The sequence below is a fragment of the Balaenoptera ricei genome, chromosome 10 (genome assembly GCF_028023285.1).
Source record: "Balaenoptera ricei isolate mBalRic1 chromosome 10, mBalRic1.hap2, whole genome shotgun sequence".
Lineage (NCBI taxonomy): Eukaryota > Metazoa > Chordata > Mammalia > Artiodactyla > Balaenopteridae > Balaenoptera > Balaenoptera ricei.
In genome coordinates this window covers 3,689,707-3,710,169 of record NC_082648.1, presented here as the reverse complement: position 1 = coordinate 3,710,169, position 20,463 = coordinate 3,689,707, and the positions used below count along the sequence as shown (strand labels likewise).

Below are 20,463 nucleotides of genomic sequence, written 5' to 3'. Positions count from 1 at the left end.
CCGGTGCATCTGGGTCTCACGTGTCCTTCTTCCTGGCTTGGCAGGACACGAAGAGGCTCCAGGTCTGCAGTCAGGAGCTGGAACAGAGGCTGTTCTCCAAGGAGCAGGAGCTGGAGCAGCTCATTCAGAAGCAGAGGCGGGTCTGTTCTTGTCCGTGTCCTCGGAGCACCTGCTTTTCACTCCATCCTCTCCTCTGGCACCTGCCCACTTCCCCTGCCATTCACTTAAGGACTCTGTTTTCTTAAATCTGAGAAGAACCATTTAGTTGTACAAAAGAGAGCATTTGAAATCACAGGTGATCCCAAGATAAAGCCTTTACTCTCCAACGCCTGGTGTTTAACTTGGAAAAATTGCCAAGAATTCCCCCAAGTATCCTCCGCAGACATCGTGGTATAATTATGCCCAGGAGCCACCAGAATGCCAAAACGTTACTTTGTTTCCTGCATCCTGTATGAGAGATAAGGGGGATGCTGCGGTACGGGGGGTCACACACACTGGTATCTGGGGGGAGGCCGCAGATTGTGATGTCTTCCTGCCAGGATGGCCAGGGATGCCTCCAGCTGGAACGGCAGGTTGACCAGGACGAGGGTCAATGTGTCCATCCCCTGTCTTCCCATGTGCCCGCACAAGGTGCCTCAGCCTCCTCTGGGACAGTTCCCGTCACCCCGCAGGGTGGATGCAGACACCAGACGCACCCCTGCTGCACCTGAGTCCCCAGAGACAGGCTGGGTGGTGTCCCAGGGTCCATCCGCTGTGGCCGGGAGCACGTGGCTCAGGACCCCAGGGAGATGGGTTACCTAGGCAAACCTCGCGCTCGCCGCCGCCTCTCCAAAGCAAGGGGCTCGTAGGAGAGAGAGGCCCGGATGCCACTGGCCTCCTGTTTTGTTTTGTCTGGTGCTGGAAGGCATCCAGCCCTGGACAGACCCGGACACATTGCTTCCATTTGAATAGAGAGGGATATCTTTAGCAGCACATTAAAATACACTTGAAGACACCCCCATGCTAAGGCTGGAGACGGTTCCACTCCTCTGAGTACCCAACCTGTAGATTTCGGTTTCTCTCCTGCAGCAAGACGCTCTCACTGCCAGCTGCCTCCCCGCTCCCCTGCACCGTCTACCTGGCTTCTCATCCTCTCCCTCCTCCTCGCTATTATGCATTAAGTTCTTACCAATTAGATTTACCCCTCCAGTGAATGATTGCCACTCGACTTAATTACTGCATGCTTGCCTGATTACTCAGGGGCCTCTTGAGAATCACCCAAAATTCCTTGTTGTTGCTTCCTCCTTCTCTTACTGGCCACGTTCATTAAACTGAATTTATTCTTCCTGCCTCCAGAAGCGTGTATGTGTGCATCAAGGGGCAGAACAAAGCTGACTGAGGCTTGAGGGCCGTGAGGGGCAGTAGCATGGATTCCCGCCCACCGAGTGAAGGAAGCAGGGCGCGGCTGGGAAAGACCAGCCTGATGGGGCGGGGGGGTGCTTGCTCATCGCTCCCCTCTGCACAACGCCCCCGTTCCTTTCCAGCTGGAAGGCCAGTGCACCGCCCTGCACGACGACAAGCACGAAACCAAGGCTGAGAACACCAAGCTGAAGCTCACCAACCAGGAGCTGGCCCGGGAGTTGGAGCGGACGTCCTGGGAGCTGCAGGACGCCCAGCAGCAGCTGGAAAGCTTCCAGCAAGAGGCCCGAAAACTCCACCAGGAGAAGGAGATGTGAGTGTCACCCTTGTGCCCTCCAGATCCGTCCCCTGCTGTGAGCGCGTCAGCCCGCCCCCCAGACCCTTCTCCTTGCTCATAACATGGGGATGGGGCTCCTTGGTCCCTGGGACCTCTTCTAACCTTCTAGGGTTCTGAGACTATGAAGCAGACCAGTTCTGCGCCAAGCACTACCTAGGATTGACAAGAAACGTACAGCCTCATTCTCAGAAAATTTATTATGTGATTAGAAAGACGTTGTCCAACCAACAAATAGGAGGCAGTCTGGGGGAAGATCCTGAGTGAGTGGAAAGACCAGACATTGACTGTCATGGTTCGGAGACCTGGAAGAACAGGGTGAGCCAGGAAGACTTCCGAGGTCAGCGTGTAGTTCGACAGGGCGTGCGACAGTGCCCTGGACGCTTCACCCCAGCTCTGCCCATTTTTTTCCTTCCTCTTTTTCCTTCCTTTTTCAGCCTTCCTCTGTGTGGGCAGCCCCACATCTTTGGGGACTGGTTTGCTGATAAACTACTTTAGGTGTCCAGCCATTGGGTTCAGCTTGCTGGATGGAGGTGCCCCTGGGACCAGTCCAGGGCTGGGTCTGCACCTGAGCCAGAGAAGTCACTGAGGAATCGGTCTCAGGAGTGTTGGGCTTTGAGAACAAGGGCTCTCTGAGGCCCCGGAATCTCACTTGCTTATCTGTTCATCCATGTACCAGGGCATTCATTGGCGGATTCACCTCAGCAACATTTGTTGAAAGCTACTCAGTGCTTTCAACACTGTCCTGGGCACTTATTATGTCGAAAATCTGACATTAGCTCATTTGAACTTCTCAGCATCCTGATGTGCCAGGTACTGTTGTTATCCGCTCTAATTTATGGATGAGGAAACTGAGGGTCAGAGGTGTTAAGTACCTGTCCCGAGACGCTAAGAGGGTCAGAGGTGTTAAGCACCTGTCCCGAGACGCTAAGCGCTGGACACACGCTGCTGACTCCCCACAGTGACAAATGAATCAGCCGGAAAATCTGTGCCCAGCACTAGGACTGGCCGCCCTTCACTCACTCGCTTGTTCAAGGACTCATATAGTCATTCTGCAAAACCTGGGTGCCCGGTCCTGGGTGAGGTAATGTATAAAGTCTGATTTCTAAAAAAAGGGCAGTCTTACCAATGCTTGATGTTTTACGTGTGTTAACTCTCTTTGTTCAAAAGCCCTGACTCTGTCTGACCGCTGGCAAATCGTTGGTGCATCAGCCTAAATCAAATTGTTCTGCTGTCTGGCTCATGTGTGGTGTCCTGTACTGTTTGGGAATGATCTAGAGTGAGAGGGAGGGGATATGTTTGGATTTGGAGTTTTACCCTCGGAAGACATCTCCAGTTGAAAAATGTCTTCCCAAGCAGCTGACTTAAAGTAAAATCAACCCCTCCATTCCAAGGCTTGGATGCCGGGTGGAAGGACAGGATATTTCATTGTAAACAAGCAAAATCAGTTCCTCCCCATTGAGATCAGGTCAACCAGGCGCTTAACTTTATAAACAGAATTAAGGAGTCAGGCTCTTAAAATTCAATCAAGTCCTGAAAGCAAACATCTGAAAGGCACAGGCCTGAGAACCGCAAATGGAAATGAGCCCCGGAGCAGGGGTAACACATCACAGCGTGAGGATTAAAATCTTTCTGAAGTCTTATCTTAATTAAGCAAGCCAGGGACACAATCTCCCGAGGCTGGGAATTGACAAAGAGGGAAGGAGGGTTAGGAGGGAGAGATAAATGAGTCCAGAACCTTCACGACTTTTTTTTCAATAAGAAGCTTGCAGCAGCGTGTGCAGCCGGGGAACCGGCTGGAGCCCAGGAGAGCGTGTCTCGTCCAGAGAGGCCCGGAGAGAAGGGCAGGGAGAGGCTTAGCTAGTCCTCCGTAGAGCAGGATCCCAGACCAGCAGTACCGACAGGACCTTTGTGCTGGAACCCACCTCTTCATTTCACAAATGAAGAACGGAAGCTCAGAGAGGGGTAGTGAGCAGCCCACAGCCACGCAGCTAGTTAGTGTCAGAAAACAAGGTCAGAGCCTCGTCCTCCTGATACCCTGTGCTTCCCCGATGACGTCCAGCTGCCGGATGCTGCTGGGAGGGGGGAGAGTGGGCCTCTAGACCAACAGACCCCGTCCTGTATCAGCTGGAGTTCTGAACGGACAAAATGAATTTTCCTGTTCTCTGAAGATGCCCAAGGAAGGAGAACTAGAGTTTAAAATCAGATAAAGAAGGCGCAGTCAAGCAGGGGAGACAATATAAAGATGAAGTTCGGCTGGAAGGCAGCACCTCTGTCTGTTTTGTTAATTAACTTGTATCTGGGGGAGAGGTGGTTTATGACAAGGCAGGAAATGTGACAGAAAGAGGTGCGCCCCCCCCACCCCCTGACCCCCAGCCTCCCGCCACCCAGAGGGCGCCAGTCACGGCTCCTTGTGGATCCTTTCAGAGTGTTCTGTACATGTGCGCACGCGCACACGCACACACACACACACACACAGAGACACACAGAGATGCACACACTCACACACAGGCACACACACAGATACACACAGACACACACAGACACACACACAGACACACACACAGATGCACACACACAGGCACACAGATACGCAGACACACACACACAGATACACACAGACACACACACGCACTCACACAGAGACACACACAGACACACACACTCACACACCGGCACACACACAGATACACACAGACACACACACGCACTCACACAGAGACACACACAGACACACACACACACCGGCACACACACAGATACACACAGACACACACACACACACTTCATTTACAAAGCAACAGCACACTGTTCTACGTTTGCCTGCGTTTTTCACTTGATGGATCCTTTGGAGAACGCTCCATATTTCTTTCTTTCTCATAAAGACACAGCCAACAGCCCTTCCCTCCCAGCAGCCATAAACCTCTCACCAGTTACTACTGCAAAATGGCAAGTTCTGTTCCTTTCACTTCACCTGTTAGCCAGACATAAACTTGTAGAACATCTAGGTTAGAAGGACTTTCAAGGTCATTTTAGTCAAATATCCAAGTGTCTTTTTTTTGCAGAAATGCTTTTCCATTTGTTAACACAAAAAATCTATCTGAATATACATATGTGTGCATGTTTAGACAGATGTGTGTCCACTAGACAAACAGACATAGGTTTGCACCGATACATACCACGTATGTGTGTGTATGTGTGTGTGTGCCCGGTGCCAAGGTCCCTGGTGCCTTGTAAGCAGGGCCAGAGGAGGCTTGGAGTGAGGTCCTCTGTGTTGTGGAGGAATTGGCCCCTCGGTCAGACATCGTGAGAACCCGTTAGGTTAGGTCTCCGGTGTGAGTGACTGGCCTCAGCGGGGAAAGCCGTCTGCTTCCGGCTGCCCCAGGAAGAAGCAGGACCCGGGATGGGGGTGGCGGAGCCCCAGAGCGGGACGCAGGCAACCTGCGCTCCCAGGACACCAGGCTGCGAGCAGACAGCTGTGCTCACCTGGTGCCCATCGGAGCAGAGTCCCAGACGGCGTTTAGGGACCCAGCTTGGATGATGGGGAAGACACTGTTTTCCCTCCAGTTGACATTAAATATAATTGGTAATAAAATGTTGGGAGTTTGCAGCTCTGCAGGAGCCAGAGAAGTTCTGTTGCTTAATAAGCATTGTCTGAGGTGAACTTGGAATTTGAGACAGTCTGTTACTGTCGCAAATTGACTTTATAATTCTGCTATAAAGGGGAAAACCCCACAGATCCCGCTCAAGGAATCAGGCGATTGCGAGCCTGACGGACGAGTCCTGTGGCCCCAGCAAGCTCGTGGTGCCGTGGATGGGCTGCCAGCGGACCGTCCTTACGCAGCTGAGCCTGTGGACGGTCCAGACAGCCCTGACGGCCCGTGGCAGTGACGCATTTACTAGGCTGTGGCTTGGAAATATGGGACCCTTTGCAGTAAGCTTGGGGGAGATTTAAAATGTCTGAACTGTGGTGCAGAGCACAGAGGGAAGGATGGAAGCAGAACTGTGCAGTTAAGCAAGGTTTATTTTCCAACATCACCCCATTCTTTATTTTTTTCCTTTCTTCTCTGAGTGGTGCTGGATTCCTCCCTAACCCCCCCTCCCCCCTTCCGGCTCTCTTCCTCCCTCCATCCCTGCCATCTTCCCTCCCCACCCCTCCTTTCGCCCTCTCTCTTTTTTCTCTTCCCACTGCTATTTGTTGAGTGCACCTCCAAGCCAGCCACTGTGTCGAGGATACAGATGTAAACAAAGCACACACAGCCCCCTGCCTCACAGCCTGAGTTGCCCTCCAGCCACCCTGTGTATGTCTCAGCTTCTCTCTCCCCTTTCTCAAAACTCCTATGATTGACACGCTCACACTGTGATGTAAATGATGGATAATGATTGATACATTAAATCTCTGCTCTGTAGGTAGAGATAAGAAATTTTAGTCAAAGAAATGAATGCGCAACAGTGGAAATTCCAGATCTCTGGGAACAGATTGGAGACTGTTGAGGGAAGGTGGGGAAGGAAAGATAGGTCTTCAATAGCTCCTGCAAACAAACTAAACTAGCATGGGGGGGGACGGGGGGAGGGAGAAACACCAGCTCTGCTCTCACCCTCTGAGGTTGGGCTGGAGAAGAATACTGATCTGATTCCCTGACCTCTGGTGGGGGCAGTGCAGGACCACTGGGAGCCTGAGAAAACAGTGCAGTCATCATCAAGCTGTATCCTTGGGACAGGGAGTTGGGGGTCTAGATTAGGACCCTGGCTCAGTCCTGGGTTGTCCAGGGAGAGTTATCAAACCTATTTGACTGTCTGTGTCTATAAAACAGGGATCATTTCACCTTCCAAACAGGGTGTCTGAGACGATTTGGTGAGACATGGCCATAAGCCCTGCACGAGGCCGTGCTCTCCAGCGGAAGGCCAGCCCGGGCACCACCTTCCAGGTCCAACTTCATCACTGCCTCGTGCCCTGGTAGCACACCCTCCCCCCCATGTCACTCATCACTGCCGTCTTGCATCCCCTGCAGGGAAGTGTACCGCGTCACGGAGAGTCTGCAGCGGGAGAAGTCAGCGCTCCTGAAACAGCTGGATTTCCTAAGGTGCGTCCGCCTCCCAGAGCCTTGGGTGGGAAGGGGCACCCCCAGAGTCTTCCCTGCCTGCTGAGGGAGCACCCACATTTCCCTGGTCGCCAACGTACTGTTGGACAACTGAGCACCGCCTCTCCATTATGTTTGGTCCATTTACACAGGTGCCCACCCCCCTCTCCAGTTTGTACCTCTGCAGGCAGGCGCTGCCTCCTTCTGTTTGGTACCTGGCACGGGACTTGCTCAGGTAGGAGGAGAACTGAATTTATGGAGCATCTAATCCATGCCAGATGTAGTATCTCCTTCGTCTTCAACAAAACCTGGGAAGTAGGGCAGCTGTTAACACAGGGGTTAGCCATCAAGGAAGCTGATATCAGAGAGATGGACTAATTTACCAGAGTGACCCAGGCGCTCGCTGCCAGGGCCGGCACTGAGTCCACAGCTGGCTGATGCTCTTTCTTCTGCCGTATTCTGTTCGTGTTTGTTGAATGAGTAAATGAATCACAAACAGAGCAGCAAGAAGGGCGTCAGGAGTGTCCTCAACCTGTTAAGCTACCTGTAAATTCAAAGCTCATTGGTTTGGTTTGGATTATCCCCCCAAAAAAACAACCAAACCCAAACGGGTGTGGGGAAAGATGGAATGTTCAGTTTCGTCTCTGAGGTTTCTAAGTTACTATACTTGCTGCCTGTCAAACACCTCTTGGGGAATAGTGATGGAATTTGGGGCCTGATTTTTAAAGTGCAGGTGGGTTTGAATTGGGTACCTTTTGACAGTTTTTAGGTTTTTGTTTTTTTTTTTTTTAATTTGAAAGCAAGGTAAGATCACTGCATCTGGCATCTTTGATGCCACCAAATAGAAAAGTTCTTCAAACTGAATGCATTTCAGATTTGTTTCCCTCAAGATGTGATTCCAAAGGCCGGGGAGATGGAAGTGGTTCTTAGTGGCCAAGTTCTAATCCCTGTGAGAGAAGGTCTGGATTCTCAGGAAGGCTTTAGTGAAGGCAGAGAATAAGATGTACAAGAACGAGTTTGGTTGGGTTTTTTCCCTTTTTTCTATTGTACTTAGAAAAAAATACAGGGGCAGATTGAGTGTGAAGGCGCAGGGGAGTTTGGCAAGGCAGCACTCTGCCAACACTTGTGGGTCTTTTTCATGGAGACCAGCGTCTGTGCAGAATCCCAGCCTGAACCTTGCTGTGTGGTCCCCGAGCCAGCTGGGGAGGGCCCGGATGTGGCGGGACAGCCTACGGCAGACTCTTGAGATCTCCGGGTGGAGACAGAGAGCCGGGGGAAACGGGCATCAGGGAGAGAGAGAGAGAGAGCTGGGTGCAGGTGGGGAGGGAGGACAGCGGGAATGGGGGGGGGGCGATCGGGACCACGGCCGGGGTGTGACCCAGTGGTGAGGGGCTGCCGTCCTAAGGGAAATGGGGGCACATGGAAACAGTTTCTGGGCAGGCGCTTGGTAGGAACGTGCACTTTGGAGCTGGATCTGGTTCCAGACTCAGCCCTGCCCCTCATCACCTGTGTGACCTTGAGCAGTTGTCCGCCTCCTGGACAGGCCTGTGTCACAGGCTTCCTGGGAGAATGGCTGACTGGTGCACAGCCGTCGCCGCAGGGCGGTGCCATGAAGGACGGAGGACACACGTACAGAGCAGAACATTCCCTTGCCTATCGGAGCCTCTGCATGGAGATGCTCCAGGAGACAAGAGACGAAGGCGTGGCTTCCCCAGGCTCCCCAAGTCCTCACCCGGGTGCAAGGCTGCTGACGCCACTGCCCGCAGAGGGAGGGTCCTTGTGGCAGGAGGAGCTCCCTTCGCTCAGGGTTTATAAGATACCCTCCCCGCACCCCGCTACTGCCCCCACGAGCTTGTCCTGAGGCCCTGGCTGAGTGTCTGCCTGCCCATCAGATGTGTAACTGGTCCAAAACAACCCCACACGTGTTCCTGCTGTTTCCTGCAGGACCAGGGGACCGAGGCCGTTACCCCAGCCCACCTCTGGTCTAACACGCAGGGTGCATGCAGCACACGTAGCCGAGTGCCTGCACACAGTAGGCGCCAGAGCACGGCCGCATTGCAATGACAAGGGCCAGACCGCCGCCGTGCCCTCTCTTCCCCTTCAAAAGTGCTGATGGTTCTGAGGCCACTGGCCGGGAGGGTCAGAGGGTCAGAGAGTCACAAAACTGGAAAGCACCCTGAGGCCACCTGGCCATCCCCTTAACCTCACGCTTTGGTAGGTAAAGTTCCCACCGTAACCTCGAGTGCGTTCTGCGGTTGCACCGCGTCCCCAAGGCCACTCAGTCCCCCACTGAAGCCCTAACGCCTCCTCCCCATCCTCACGGCGGCCAGCGCCATCCTGAGACCTTCCCCCTGTGCTCCGCCCCCCCACCTCTGCCTTCACTGCTAGCCAAGGCCAGCCCCCAGCTCGTGCTCTGGAACTAGATCCCACCTTCCTCAAGGGCTACTCCCGTCTTTCTTCTCCCTCCTCTATTGTCAGTTTTTTCTCTTTGGGAGAGACGGACAAATGTGCTAGAATACTTCTTGTCTAATATCTCTTGTCTACACCGGCCCATCCAGCTACTTCCCATTTCTTTCATCACTTTCAACAGAACTTTCCAAAGAGTTGTTTCCATTTACACTCGGCCGTCTCCATTTCCCAGCCTCACCTTCTCAACCCTCCACCAGGCTTTTTCTCCCACTATTCCACCGAACATGGAACCAATGACCTCCATGTTGCTTAAGATATGGGCCAGTTCTCAGGGCCCCATCCCCCAGCACATCACTCTTAGCACAGCGTTTCTAGGACTCCTTTTAAAACTTGAGTCAGGTCAGGACACTCCTCGGCCAAAGCCCACCCCCCCCATGGCTTCATATCTCATTGGGATAAATTCAAAGTTCTGACAATGGCCCACAGGCAGGGGATGGCAGACCCCCACCTCCCCCATCTTTACTCTGACCTCACCCTGAGCATCCGCTGCCTCGTCTCCGTTCCCCTGGATGCACACCACGTGTCTCCCAACCCCAGGCCCTGCCCTTGCCGTTCCCTCTGCCTGTGACGCTCTTCCCCATCCCTGCTGGGCTCTCCCCTCCCCACCCCTTAAGCCTCTGCTCAGATGCCACCTCCTCAGTGAGGTCTTCCCTGACCACCCTCCATCTCTGGCCCTCTTTATGCCACTTCTTCCCCACTTTATTTTTCTCAATAGCAATGAAATACAAATGCCCTGGGGGCAGGAACTTTTTCTTCCGTTCCTTGGCGTAGCCCTGACAGCTGGAGCCGTGCCCGGCACACAGTGTGGGCTCAGGGAGACACGTGTGGCATGCAGGCACCCATGCACTCATGAATGAAAGGTTTAGAGAAGGGGTGGGGGCAACAGCAAGTTCAAGGCGGAGCTGGAACACCTGGTCAGCTCTGTGGAAGGCTCCCTTAGTGATCAGATGGACCAGTGCAGGGTCCTGAAGGGCCCTGGGTGTCACAAGGCCATTCTGTCTATCCCCCTGCCTCTGACCTGACTTATACACAATTACCCTCTGCCCTTAGCCACAATCCCTAAGGAAAGTGGTTCCACGCCCTCCCCGGGCCTTCCATGCCTGGCCTTCCTCTGTACCCATCTGACCGTCAAACCAATGCTATTGGATCTGTTGACTGCAAGCCCCATGTTTGAATAGATTCCCCTTTTCCATCCACAGGGAAAGGAACAAGCATCTTCGGGATGAACGGGACATATGTTTTCAGGTAATTGGCCAGTGCCCCCTCCCCTGGGGGAAGACAAAGACTGGGGTCCAGTGGCAGCCAGACCTGCGCTGGGACTGGCCCAAGAAGATCCTGAGGCTTGGAATCTGGTCACTCCTTTGTGTGGGCAGGACGGTGGCATAAGATTTTTTGAAAATAGTAAAAATTCAGGTTGACCTATAGGGTCATAGTGTGTTAATTTTCCGTGAAGTGACACACTTTCCCCTTGACATCACGAGACTGGAATACTTGGGAGGGTCCCACATTTCTTGGATGTAGAAATGATCGTTCCATCCATGAGACGGTGCAGTTGAAACGGCACCATCACTTTTAAACCAAAATGCTCAGTTTTTTTCTTCATTAACATTTTGATCTTTTGATGAAAAATTTTCATTTTTACACTGTCGTAGAAAGAATTAAAAATGTATATTTCATCATTTACATAGTTGATTTTATGTACAATTTTTTTACCCTATGGGGACCCATGCTTCTCTGAACCTGAGTGCCACACTTACATACTTTCTCAAACAGCATGAAAATCCTGTATTTATTTAAAGAATTTCACTTCCGGCTGCGTTAAACAGAATCTAGGATTTCTCATTCCCCTAACATCCTCCCCTTTAGACAGTAGCTGTGGAAGCTCTGAAGGGAAGAAAAAGGCGGGCAGGATGGATTGATGTGACATTCTGATTATCAGGATTATCGCACCGTGAATTTCACGTGTGTCCTCAGGCAAATCATTAGCCTCCTTGGACCATGACCCTAGTCATCACATGAGGAAAGAGAATCTCTCCTTTTTTCCATATTGTAGGGATTTTTGTGTGTGTGAAAAACTCTTGGAAAGGAAGGTCTTGCACTGGACCCTCAGCTGTTCAGTGCCCTAAATGCGGTCAGTACACGGCAGCTAGTTTGCCCCGGATTCGGTGCAACCTAGTTTATAAGTGCAAATCCTTTAGGGACCTTGTATATCACAATGTCTTTCCTACCATTGGCTGTCAGCAACATGTCTCTGCCGCCCACCTATGTGTACTATCAGAGCAAGACTTAAGCCTACACATGTTTGTTTGATGGTGGTAATGGTTATAATTGTTTAAGAAGTAACACTGAATTTATTTTAAAACTTCCTAACAAATGTCACCCTAATCCCTTGACCTCGCTTCCCTTCACCTGCCAAACTCATTCTGCTTTGAGAAGGGAATGGAATGAAGGGAATAAGAACCCTCGTGGGGAATAGAAGAAAGAGGGATAAAATCATGTTCATGCCGAATCACAATTAAAGATTAAGTTGGGATGACAGCCATACCTTCGGGGGCCCTGGGAGCACTGCAACCCCTCCTTGTTTCAGGAAGGATCCCTAGGAACCACGGCGCTGGCTGGTTTATGAGAGATTCTTCCTGTGATCTAACCACCCCCCCCTTATCTGGAAGACATCTGTCAGGGGAGCCCTGGCGAGGCAGGTGTAAGTCCCCCACTCCTCCCAGTCTCTCCACTGCAGATACGGGAGCAATTTACCTACAGCCAGCCTACTTCCACGAAAGATCTGAAATACCCTGTCCTAGCTTCGTAGCTGTGGACAAGGCACTGGATTCATTGATCCTCCTATCTGGGGGGTTGGAAATAAAGAGGGATTGAAGCCCCACTGAAGAGTGTGTATGATTTAAAGATGCACAGAGTTTTTTCTGCCCATAAATATTTTTCCTATGCATCCCACATTTAGCTTGTCCTCTTGCAAATTATCACTACTCCTGGGAAGGGTAACCTGGCAGACCCCAGGCTCAAAACTTTGATTAGCTTATTAGATGGGAGATGGAGGAATTATGGTGAGAGATGACAGCAAAAGGAAAGAGTGGGTGAAGGCTAGCTGGGAGCCCAGGCCATCACTTGCTTCCTTTAGAGTTTTATTTCAAGCCTGAACTATGAGGTGGGGAAATTGAGCCCTTTTCCGCTCCAACGTTGGGACAAATCAGTAGGCGCGGATCTGAGGGCATTTTGTGTTTCTACAGAAAGACAAGGCAGCCAAGGCAAACACAGCTGCTTCCAAGGCGAGCCAGAAGCAGCGATCTGGCTCTGTGATCAGCCAGTACGTGGACGGCAGAGGGGTGCGCAGAAGGTAAGGCACCCCGCTGGGCTCCTTCATTGCCTGTTCCTTGGTCTTGCAAGGTTGGGAGCAGGCTGTGAGCCCAAGCTGAGTGCAGATTGGCGCTGGCGGGAAGCCTGGGGACAGCCACTGTCGCTCCCCTTGAACCTTGGAGGACGCGTGCCTTCCTGTTCTGACATCTAGTTGCAGGGCAAGCACTGAGGACAGGCCGTTGTCTCCTGACAGCGCCTCAGGTTCCTGCCAGGGAGCGCTGAAGAGGGGCTGCAGATCCGCAAGGGACAGCGGGGGTGGGAGGAGGAGGGGGCAGAGAGAGGGAGGGAGTGCGTGCTGGGCCGGGCTCTGCTGTCTGTTGAGCAGGATGGATGCTCTCGGTTTTCCAGGGACAAGACTGCATGAGTCTGAAGGGTAATTAGAGTGTAGTACGGAATCTCCAATCGTTGAAGTCCTTTACAGATGAGAATGGGGCCTGTACCTGACAGACTCCTTTCAAGAATTCATATTTAATTAACTCAGGGATAACATGCTTGGTTGTTGTTGAACAGCACACGATTGCCTTTAAGTCCCCAGAGGGGTGGCCCGTTGCTCCCCGAAGGAGGCTCGCCAGCCTCCCGCCCCTACCCCTGCCCTGTCTTCTCTGGGGCGCGTGCTTCATCCCATGGATGGCCACAGAGAGGTGGAGGCTGCCAGATCCCCAAGTATCAAACCCGGGACAAAGTGTGTGAATTTGCTCATCCAGGAGACCCTGAGGACAGCAAGCATGACATAGACAGGTATGCCAAGTGGAGGTGACCTGGGGATGTCGATCCGCTGATGGGTCAAGACCTTGCACCTGACCATCGTGGATTCCTCTTCTAAATAGCTGAACCAGGAGACACAACATGGCAGCCAAATTCCGGCAGCAACAGTTCACCTGTTGGTTCCCCGGAATGGAATATGTGCTTCCAACAAGCAGAGACCGATTGCCTACTCTGTACCTGACATTCTCTGAGTTCTGTGAAGCCTCCAAATATCAATTAGACATGAGTCCTGCCCTTAATATCCATTACTGAGTGCCTGCTGTGTGCAAGACTCAGTGCCGTGTGCTGGGGACACGGGGTGAACAAAATAGACCCCATCTCTGCTTTCATGGAGCTTATAATTGAGTGGAGGAAACACGATAATTGATGAGTAATCGATAAATTGCAAACCCCGAATTCCCATGCAGACCTTGTCAGAGGTGACTGCTCTCTGCTGCTGGTACATAGCATTTGGTGGCAAAACCGAAAAGGAGCTTAGTCATGCTAAGCGGAAGGTATTCCAGAACGTAATAGTGCTTGAGAATTTCCCAAGTAAGAAGCTTTTCCAAGAAACGCTTCATTTAGGGTCATTTCAGTGTCCATTTCTTTTCTAGTTGCAAGGCCTTTGAAAAGCCATGCTCTGCATCTGTGCGTGTGCATACTTGCTCACAACACGTGCTCACACGTGTGCACTCGTGTGTGTGAGCAGAGTGAAAGCAGATGGGAACACTAATTGTGTGCTAAAGTGGCTGGGCACTTAGCAGGCTCGTCAGAATGTAGAAGAAATTTGTTGGAAAGATGACAGTTTCTGTAAAACGCTGACTTTATAAATAAGTGTAACAGTCCTTGAATTGCTACAAATCCTTTATTTTATATCAAGGGATCCAAACTAAGTCAGCACTTTTGTGAGCAAGCACTATACCTTAATTTATCTTTCAGAAGTGTCCAGAGTTCAGAACAGTGATACTCGCATTTTTTTCTTTTTTTTTTTCTGTTTTTGGTCCTTAGGGGCCAGAAATGCTAGAAGCCGGGGGACGGGAGTTGGGGCAAAGTGAAGGGGCTTCCCCTGTTCTGCATATTCTGTGTCCTTCGCCCACTTTCGCCTCACCCCCGCATCCTGCTCTATTTTCTAATTCTTGAGTGTGTGTGTGTGTGTGTGTGTGTGTGTGTGTGTGTGTGTGTGTGTTTCGATTCTGGACTCAAGTTCCTCCCCGTAAAACAGTCCTCAGCTTGACTTGTTCATAAAGGCCTGAGAAGGGGCCGCACCAGGAGGGCCCGTGGGGCCTTTGCTCGCAAACCTTGGGGACACAGCCCGTGCCCTGGACCCACGTCTGGTGCCCGACTGCTGCACACCTCCTGCTGCTTCCCCTTGTTCTGGATGCTCAGGTGCTTCTGCAAGCAAACGTGCACTCAGGCCTCTGAGGCCACTCACTCCTGATGCTAAGGAGGAAGGAAGGAGAAGCGGGTGGAGGGCTTCCTTCCCACCCTGAGCTGGTGGTGGACGCTTGCCGTGCCGGGGTCCCTCCCAGAGCAGTGGTCCCCCTCACCTGCATCCCCGAGGGCTGCTTCCCTAACAGGTCTGGTTTAGGCACTGGCTTACTGGGGAGGTGGGCAGGGCGGAAGGGTGAGGAAACAGGCCTGGTGAGTTGGCGTCTTACCTGGGGACACACAGCTGGTAAGGGCTGGCATGGGACCAGGGCAAAGGCCACCGACTGTTAACCCGGGATGCTTTGTTTCCACATCTGTTATGCTCCTTTCTTCACACCTTTACTTCTCCTTTGTGGCACTTCCCACAACCTGGAACAGTGTAGTGAGTGTGTCATGACTGCTCTAGCCCTGCTAAGCCAAGCGCTCCACGAGGACGGGGGCTGTGTGCATCTGCTGCTGGCTGTCATTAGCTTAATACCTGGGAGCCAGCATCCCCTTCACCTTCATCATCATCCCTTTCACCTTCATCACCTTCACCTTCATCATCATCACCTTCACCTTCATCATCATCCCCTTCACCTTCATCACCTTCACCTTCATCACCTTCACCTTCACCTTCACCACCTTCACCTTCAGCATCGTCCCCTTCACCTTCATCATCACCTTCACCTTCACCACCTTCGCCTTCATCATCTTCACCTTCACCACCTTTGCCTTCATCATCATCACCTTCATCACCTTCACCTTCATCACCTTCACCTTCACCACCTTCACCTTCATCATCATCCCCTTCACCTTCATCATCACCTTCACCACCTTCGCCTTCATCATCATCACCTTCATCACCTTCACCTTCATCACCTTCACCTTTACCACCTTCACCTTCATCATCACCTTCACCTTCATCTCACCTTCATCATAAGGACATTGAATGAATGAGCTAAGCAATGCTTGGTCTGGTTTTCCTTTTCTTGGCTCCTCTCGGCCCCCCAAAAGTGTGCTCCTCAACTATCTGTTTGTCACAGACCCCCAGCTTCCATTCAGATACATTTTATGATATTCTCCCCAATCTTCATTCTTCTCCAAAACAGCCAGTCAGAGGAGGAAGAAGAAGTGTTTGGCATCCTGAGGAGGAGAAGCTCCCTGGGCCTGAGTGGGTACCCGCTTACAGAAGAGGGGCCGGGGACTGGGGGTCTGAGCCCCCGGCCGCTCCGCAGAATCATCTCCATTGAAGAGGACCCGCTGCCTCAGCTGCTGGGGGGTGGCTTTGAGCAGCCACTGGACAAATGCCCGGAAGAAGGGGAGGCCTCCGACCAGGGAGTGGAGGGACAAATCGGGCCGTCCCGACCTCTGGGACTCACGCCTGCATCTCCCCGAGGGCAGCCCGTCGGAAAAGAAACCCTGTCTAAGGTAAGGGTGCATCCCACGCTGGCTTGTGGGTCACTCTGTGCCTTGTTCCTCGAGTGTGAGCCCAAGAGCCCCAAGGCCACGCAGGAAGCCAGACTCAGCAGGCCTGGTGATGCACCAAATTTATGTCCCTCGGGTACCACCCTTCTCTGCTCTGCCGAGTGTCATGATGGAGACTCGGGGATCTGGAGACAGTCTCCTAACAACTTCTGTTGTTGGCCCCTATGTGTTTTTTTCGGATTCAGATTCTGCATTTATAGAGTAGGACAGAGCCTCTGCTGGGCAATTAGCGTCAGCTGTCACATGCTTTAAAAATGGTACCTCTTCTGGTCCTTTCTGTAACCGCTCCCTGCAGGCCAGTCCCTGCTGGGGAAGTCTGCGCACCGTCGCTTTTCCCTCGGTTCCTAATCAGCTCGCCTCCTGCTCCTCCTGGCGGTGTGACCCTCCACTCCCACCCTCCATCCCCGCGCCCCCCACCAGCTCTCCCTGCTGAGTTCTCCGGGAGAAGGAGGCCGCAGGGACCGTCCTCCTGTGGATCACTGCGGATGCTCCTCACCTTGTCTGTGACCCAGGCCTTGGAACTGGCTCCGCAGCCCTCCCCCTGCCCGCCACTGGACCCTCTAGAACAGTTCCCTCACCCTGTGGCGGCCTTCAGAGCTGAGCGGTCCGAGTGATGCGTTAGCATGCGTGCCAGCGAGCCCTCTCCAGCCCCTGCACAGGGACTTCTTGGCCTCGGTTATCGTTCTTGGGCCTGGATTAAGATTCGTGCCTACAGACCACTCCTCTGAAGGGCCCTGGGCCAAGGGAGGGGGGAGAACTTGGTGGGTGGGGCCCTTGGTGGGTGGGGCATCCCTCCAACACCACCTTGTACATCCCCAAAAGTGCACAGACTACACTTGCTGGCAGTGGGCACAAATGGGGCTTTAAATACCCCACAATAGCCCCCCAAATGTGAAAGAAGTGTTAAGAGGTCCACGGGAGACGGGGTGAAGGGGGAGGCTGAGCGTCCGTGTCTGCCGTGGCATCTGATCCTCGCATTTGTCGGATGAGGGGCATCAGAGATCTGTTCTCCCCTTAGGCAGGTGGGGAAGTAGAGCACAGAGCGAGGAGGCCCAGCCAGCCCGCAGTGATGGGAGCCCAGCCTTCTCACCCACCGCTCTGCATCCCCACCGGCTGCACCGAGATGCGCTGCCGTTTAGCTGGGACGGAAACTGCAGCAGAGAGGAAATGCATCTGCTGGAAGTCAGTCACACAGCAACCTCAACAGAGGGTCCCTTGCAAGGCCGCTGAGCCATCAATTGGTACCAGCTTTCGGGAAAGTAGTTTGATAATAGGAATCAAGAACTTTAAAGGTCCGCCTCCTTTGAACCAGCCCTCCTACTTCTAGCAACCTTTCCTAAGGAAATAACCAAAATCAGACAAAAATTTAATTCAAGAATGTAAGTACATAAGAGCAAATAACTGAAAAAACAACAATAGGGACATAAATTAGACTATATTAATTTAATAGAATGTTATATAGTGCTATTAAAAATCGCATTTTTGGAAAACTTCAGTGACTCAGAAATATTTATATATTATTTAATAACATAGGAACAAATAGAAAATTATACATAAATTTATATTATATATAATAATATAAATAAAGTATACATAGTATATCAGATTTCTCTTAAAAAACATATATTGATTCATCTATATAAAAAAAGAAGCCTGGGGCTTCCCTGGTGGCGCAGTGGTTGAGAATCTGCCTGCTAATGCAGGGGACACGGGTTCGAGCCCTGGTCTGGGAAGATCCCACATGCCGCGGAGCAACTAGGCCCGTGAGCCACAATTACTGAGCCTGCGCGTCTGGAGCCTGTGCTCCGCAGCAAGAGAGGCCGTGACAGTGAGAGGCCCGTGCACCGCGATGAAGAGTGGCCCCCGCTCGCCGCAACTAGGGAAAGCCCTCGCACAGAAAAGAAGACCCAACACAGCCAAAAATAAATAAATAAATAAAATTAAAATGCAAAAAATAAATAAATAAAGAGCTATTCTTTAAAAAAAAAAAAAAAAGGAAAGAAGCCTGGAAGAAATGCATCCAAATAGGAATAGTGACCATTTCAGGGTTGGGGGGTAAATTATGAATAGTTATTAATTTCCCCTCTGCTAAGTTTCCTAATTTTAGAAATCAGTATATATTACTTTCATTTTTTAAAGCTTTTAAAAAAAACAACAACAGTGGTGGGAAGGAGGGTGAGAGCAGATCCCCTGACTTGCCAGTGGAGGGAGCCTTTCTCCAACCCCTCCCCACAATTTTGTTGTCTCACTGTCGTTCACGGGCAGGTGGATTGTCCCCCAGGCTAAGGGCAAGAACCGGAATAGCTTCGCTGCTCCTGTGAGGTGGGTCCTTCCCCCAACCGAACCATCACCGGGTTGATCATCGTATCCTGTCTGCGGGATAAGCGTCCTGCGGGGGGCGGGGGCCAGGGTGAGGGGAGCGCAGAGCGAGGTCAGCCACTGCCTCTGCAGCCAAGACCAGCTCCTCCCACCGTCCCCGGGCCTCGGGTGGACCAATGGCTGCGCTGAGCTTTAGTCTCAAACAAAGGACGAATGGAGCACAGGCCTGGCAGAGAGTGGCGCTTGTGCATTGCAGGAACAAAGAGACTGGGGCCAGGGCAGCGTTTCTGAGTGTGGGTTTCTCTCTTTGTTTTTTTTTTGAAGTTGGGTTTAAATTCCTGTAATTGACCTTGAATTCCCTCCTAAGTACAGCATGGAATTGATTTCTCCCCAAAAGGCTGTTAATGGCTTTTCTCTGAAATTCAAGTACTGCTAATATCTGCTGCTCCTCCACGGTGGTATTTGCTCAGTGAGAGGAGCTAATTCCCCCCAAATCCACTTCCAAACAGATTCTAACAAGCCTCCTCATCTGGCCTGGCAGTGCTGGGCTGGGCCTGAAGGCAGGATTTGGGGGAGCGCGCGGCTTTCGGGACCTAATGACCATTCGGAGAAAGGACCCTGTGCTGGTCTTCACTCTGCCTCTCACTCACCCAGCATCCTGGAGCAAGTCCATTTCCCGCTGGGCTGTAGCATGCCAGAGTAACAGGCAGGCCAGCTCCCAGTCTCTTCCGCTGCTGGCTGGAGAAGCAGCACCATGACTGTGTTCTGGAAAGTTCTTCCCGTAGCCTGGCATCTTGGGATTTCCCAAGCTACTGAGTGGAGGCTGTCTTGCCTTATTTCCAGGGCAGGCAGGGACCCTAGATGGAAGGTGAGCTGGGACAGAAGGGCAGCACGCAGGGAGGCGAGCGTGTCCTCCCTCCGGTCCGGGCTTTCAGTGACGGGGCAGAAACGAGAGGCCCAACCCCAGCCTGGGATGCGTCTGCCCCCGAGTTATAGACAAGCCGTCTTTTTCTCTCTCCCCTTCCCCTGCAAACACCCCACCTTGTCCTCCCCACACCCCCCCTTGCAGAGAATCTCTGCTTCCCCCTTAAGCCCCAGCCCAGAGCCCCCCGCACCCCGAGACCCTTGACTCCTCGTCCGTGCTCTGGGCACTGGGAACATCGTGCCGTGACTATCTGTACACGTGGCCGCCTTCCCTCCACCACACACCCGGCCCAGCACAGGGCCTGCGGCGCAGCACGTGGGCAACAGTGGTGGTGGAATGAAGGTCTCTCTTCCCGCTGCTGAAGCTGGAAGGAGCCTCGGTGCCCCAAGCCCGAAGCTTCCCGCATCCAAGGCCCGAGCAGCCTCCCCGGTGCTGGTTGCGGGCCCCTCCCTGGACACCGCAGGGACAGGTCAGGGGCAGGGGTGGCAGGCGGCCGTCCCAGCATTTGACCCTACTGTCTGTCTTCCACAGGAGGAAGGTTCTGTGTCCACCCCAGACCGGCTCTTCAAGATCGTGTTTGTGGGCAATTCCTCCGTGGGGAAGACGTCCTTCCTGAGCCGGTTCTGCGACGGCAGTTTCTCCCCGGGTTCAGCGGCCACCGTGGGTGAGTTCTCGGCCCTGGGCTGGACCCCAGCCCACCTCTGGGAAGGGGCGGCTGTGAGAAGGGTGCCCAGGGAGGGACTTGGAGCCCCGTGGGAGGGGCCGAGGGCTTGGCTGGTAGGTGAGGCCCCCCTCTGCCTGGTGCTCCACGGGGACTGGACCACAAACGGTTCCTATGCCCAAGATGAGGGGCTCTGAAGTTGGCAAAGGTGGACTTCTGGCCCTTTGTCCCCTCTCTGAGCCTCTGTCTTCAGTCATCCCTTCCC

The 20,463-nt window shown here is 52.6% G+C and overlaps 1 protein-coding gene across 4 annotated transcripts in view; it reads left to right on the top strand.

Annotated features, from left to right (window-relative positions):
- Positions 1–20,463, top strand: part of CRACR2A (calcium release activated channel regulator 2A) — a 79,787-nt gene that overhangs the window by 32,725 nt on the left and 26,599 nt on the right. For 2 of the 4 annotated variants that reach the window (XM_059934412.1, XM_059934411.1), the window contains exons 6-12: positions 45–140; positions 1,524–1,711; positions 6,745–6,816; positions 10,482–10,527; positions 12,528–12,634; positions 15,918–16,236; positions 20,069–20,201. In XM_059934412.1, the coding sequence (XP_059790395.1) occupies positions 45–140; positions 1,524–1,711; positions 6,745–6,816; positions 10,482–10,527; positions 12,528–12,634; positions 15,918–16,236; positions 20,069–20,201 (961 nt within the window). Of the gene's footprint in view, positions 1–44; positions 141–1,523; positions 1,712–6,744; positions 6,817–6,965; positions 7,049–10,481; positions 10,528–12,527; positions 12,635–15,917; positions 16,237–18,558; positions 18,602–20,068; positions 20,202–20,463 lie in introns of those variants that run through there. The other 2 variants (XM_059934413.1, XM_059934414.1) reach the window with 2 other exon arrangements.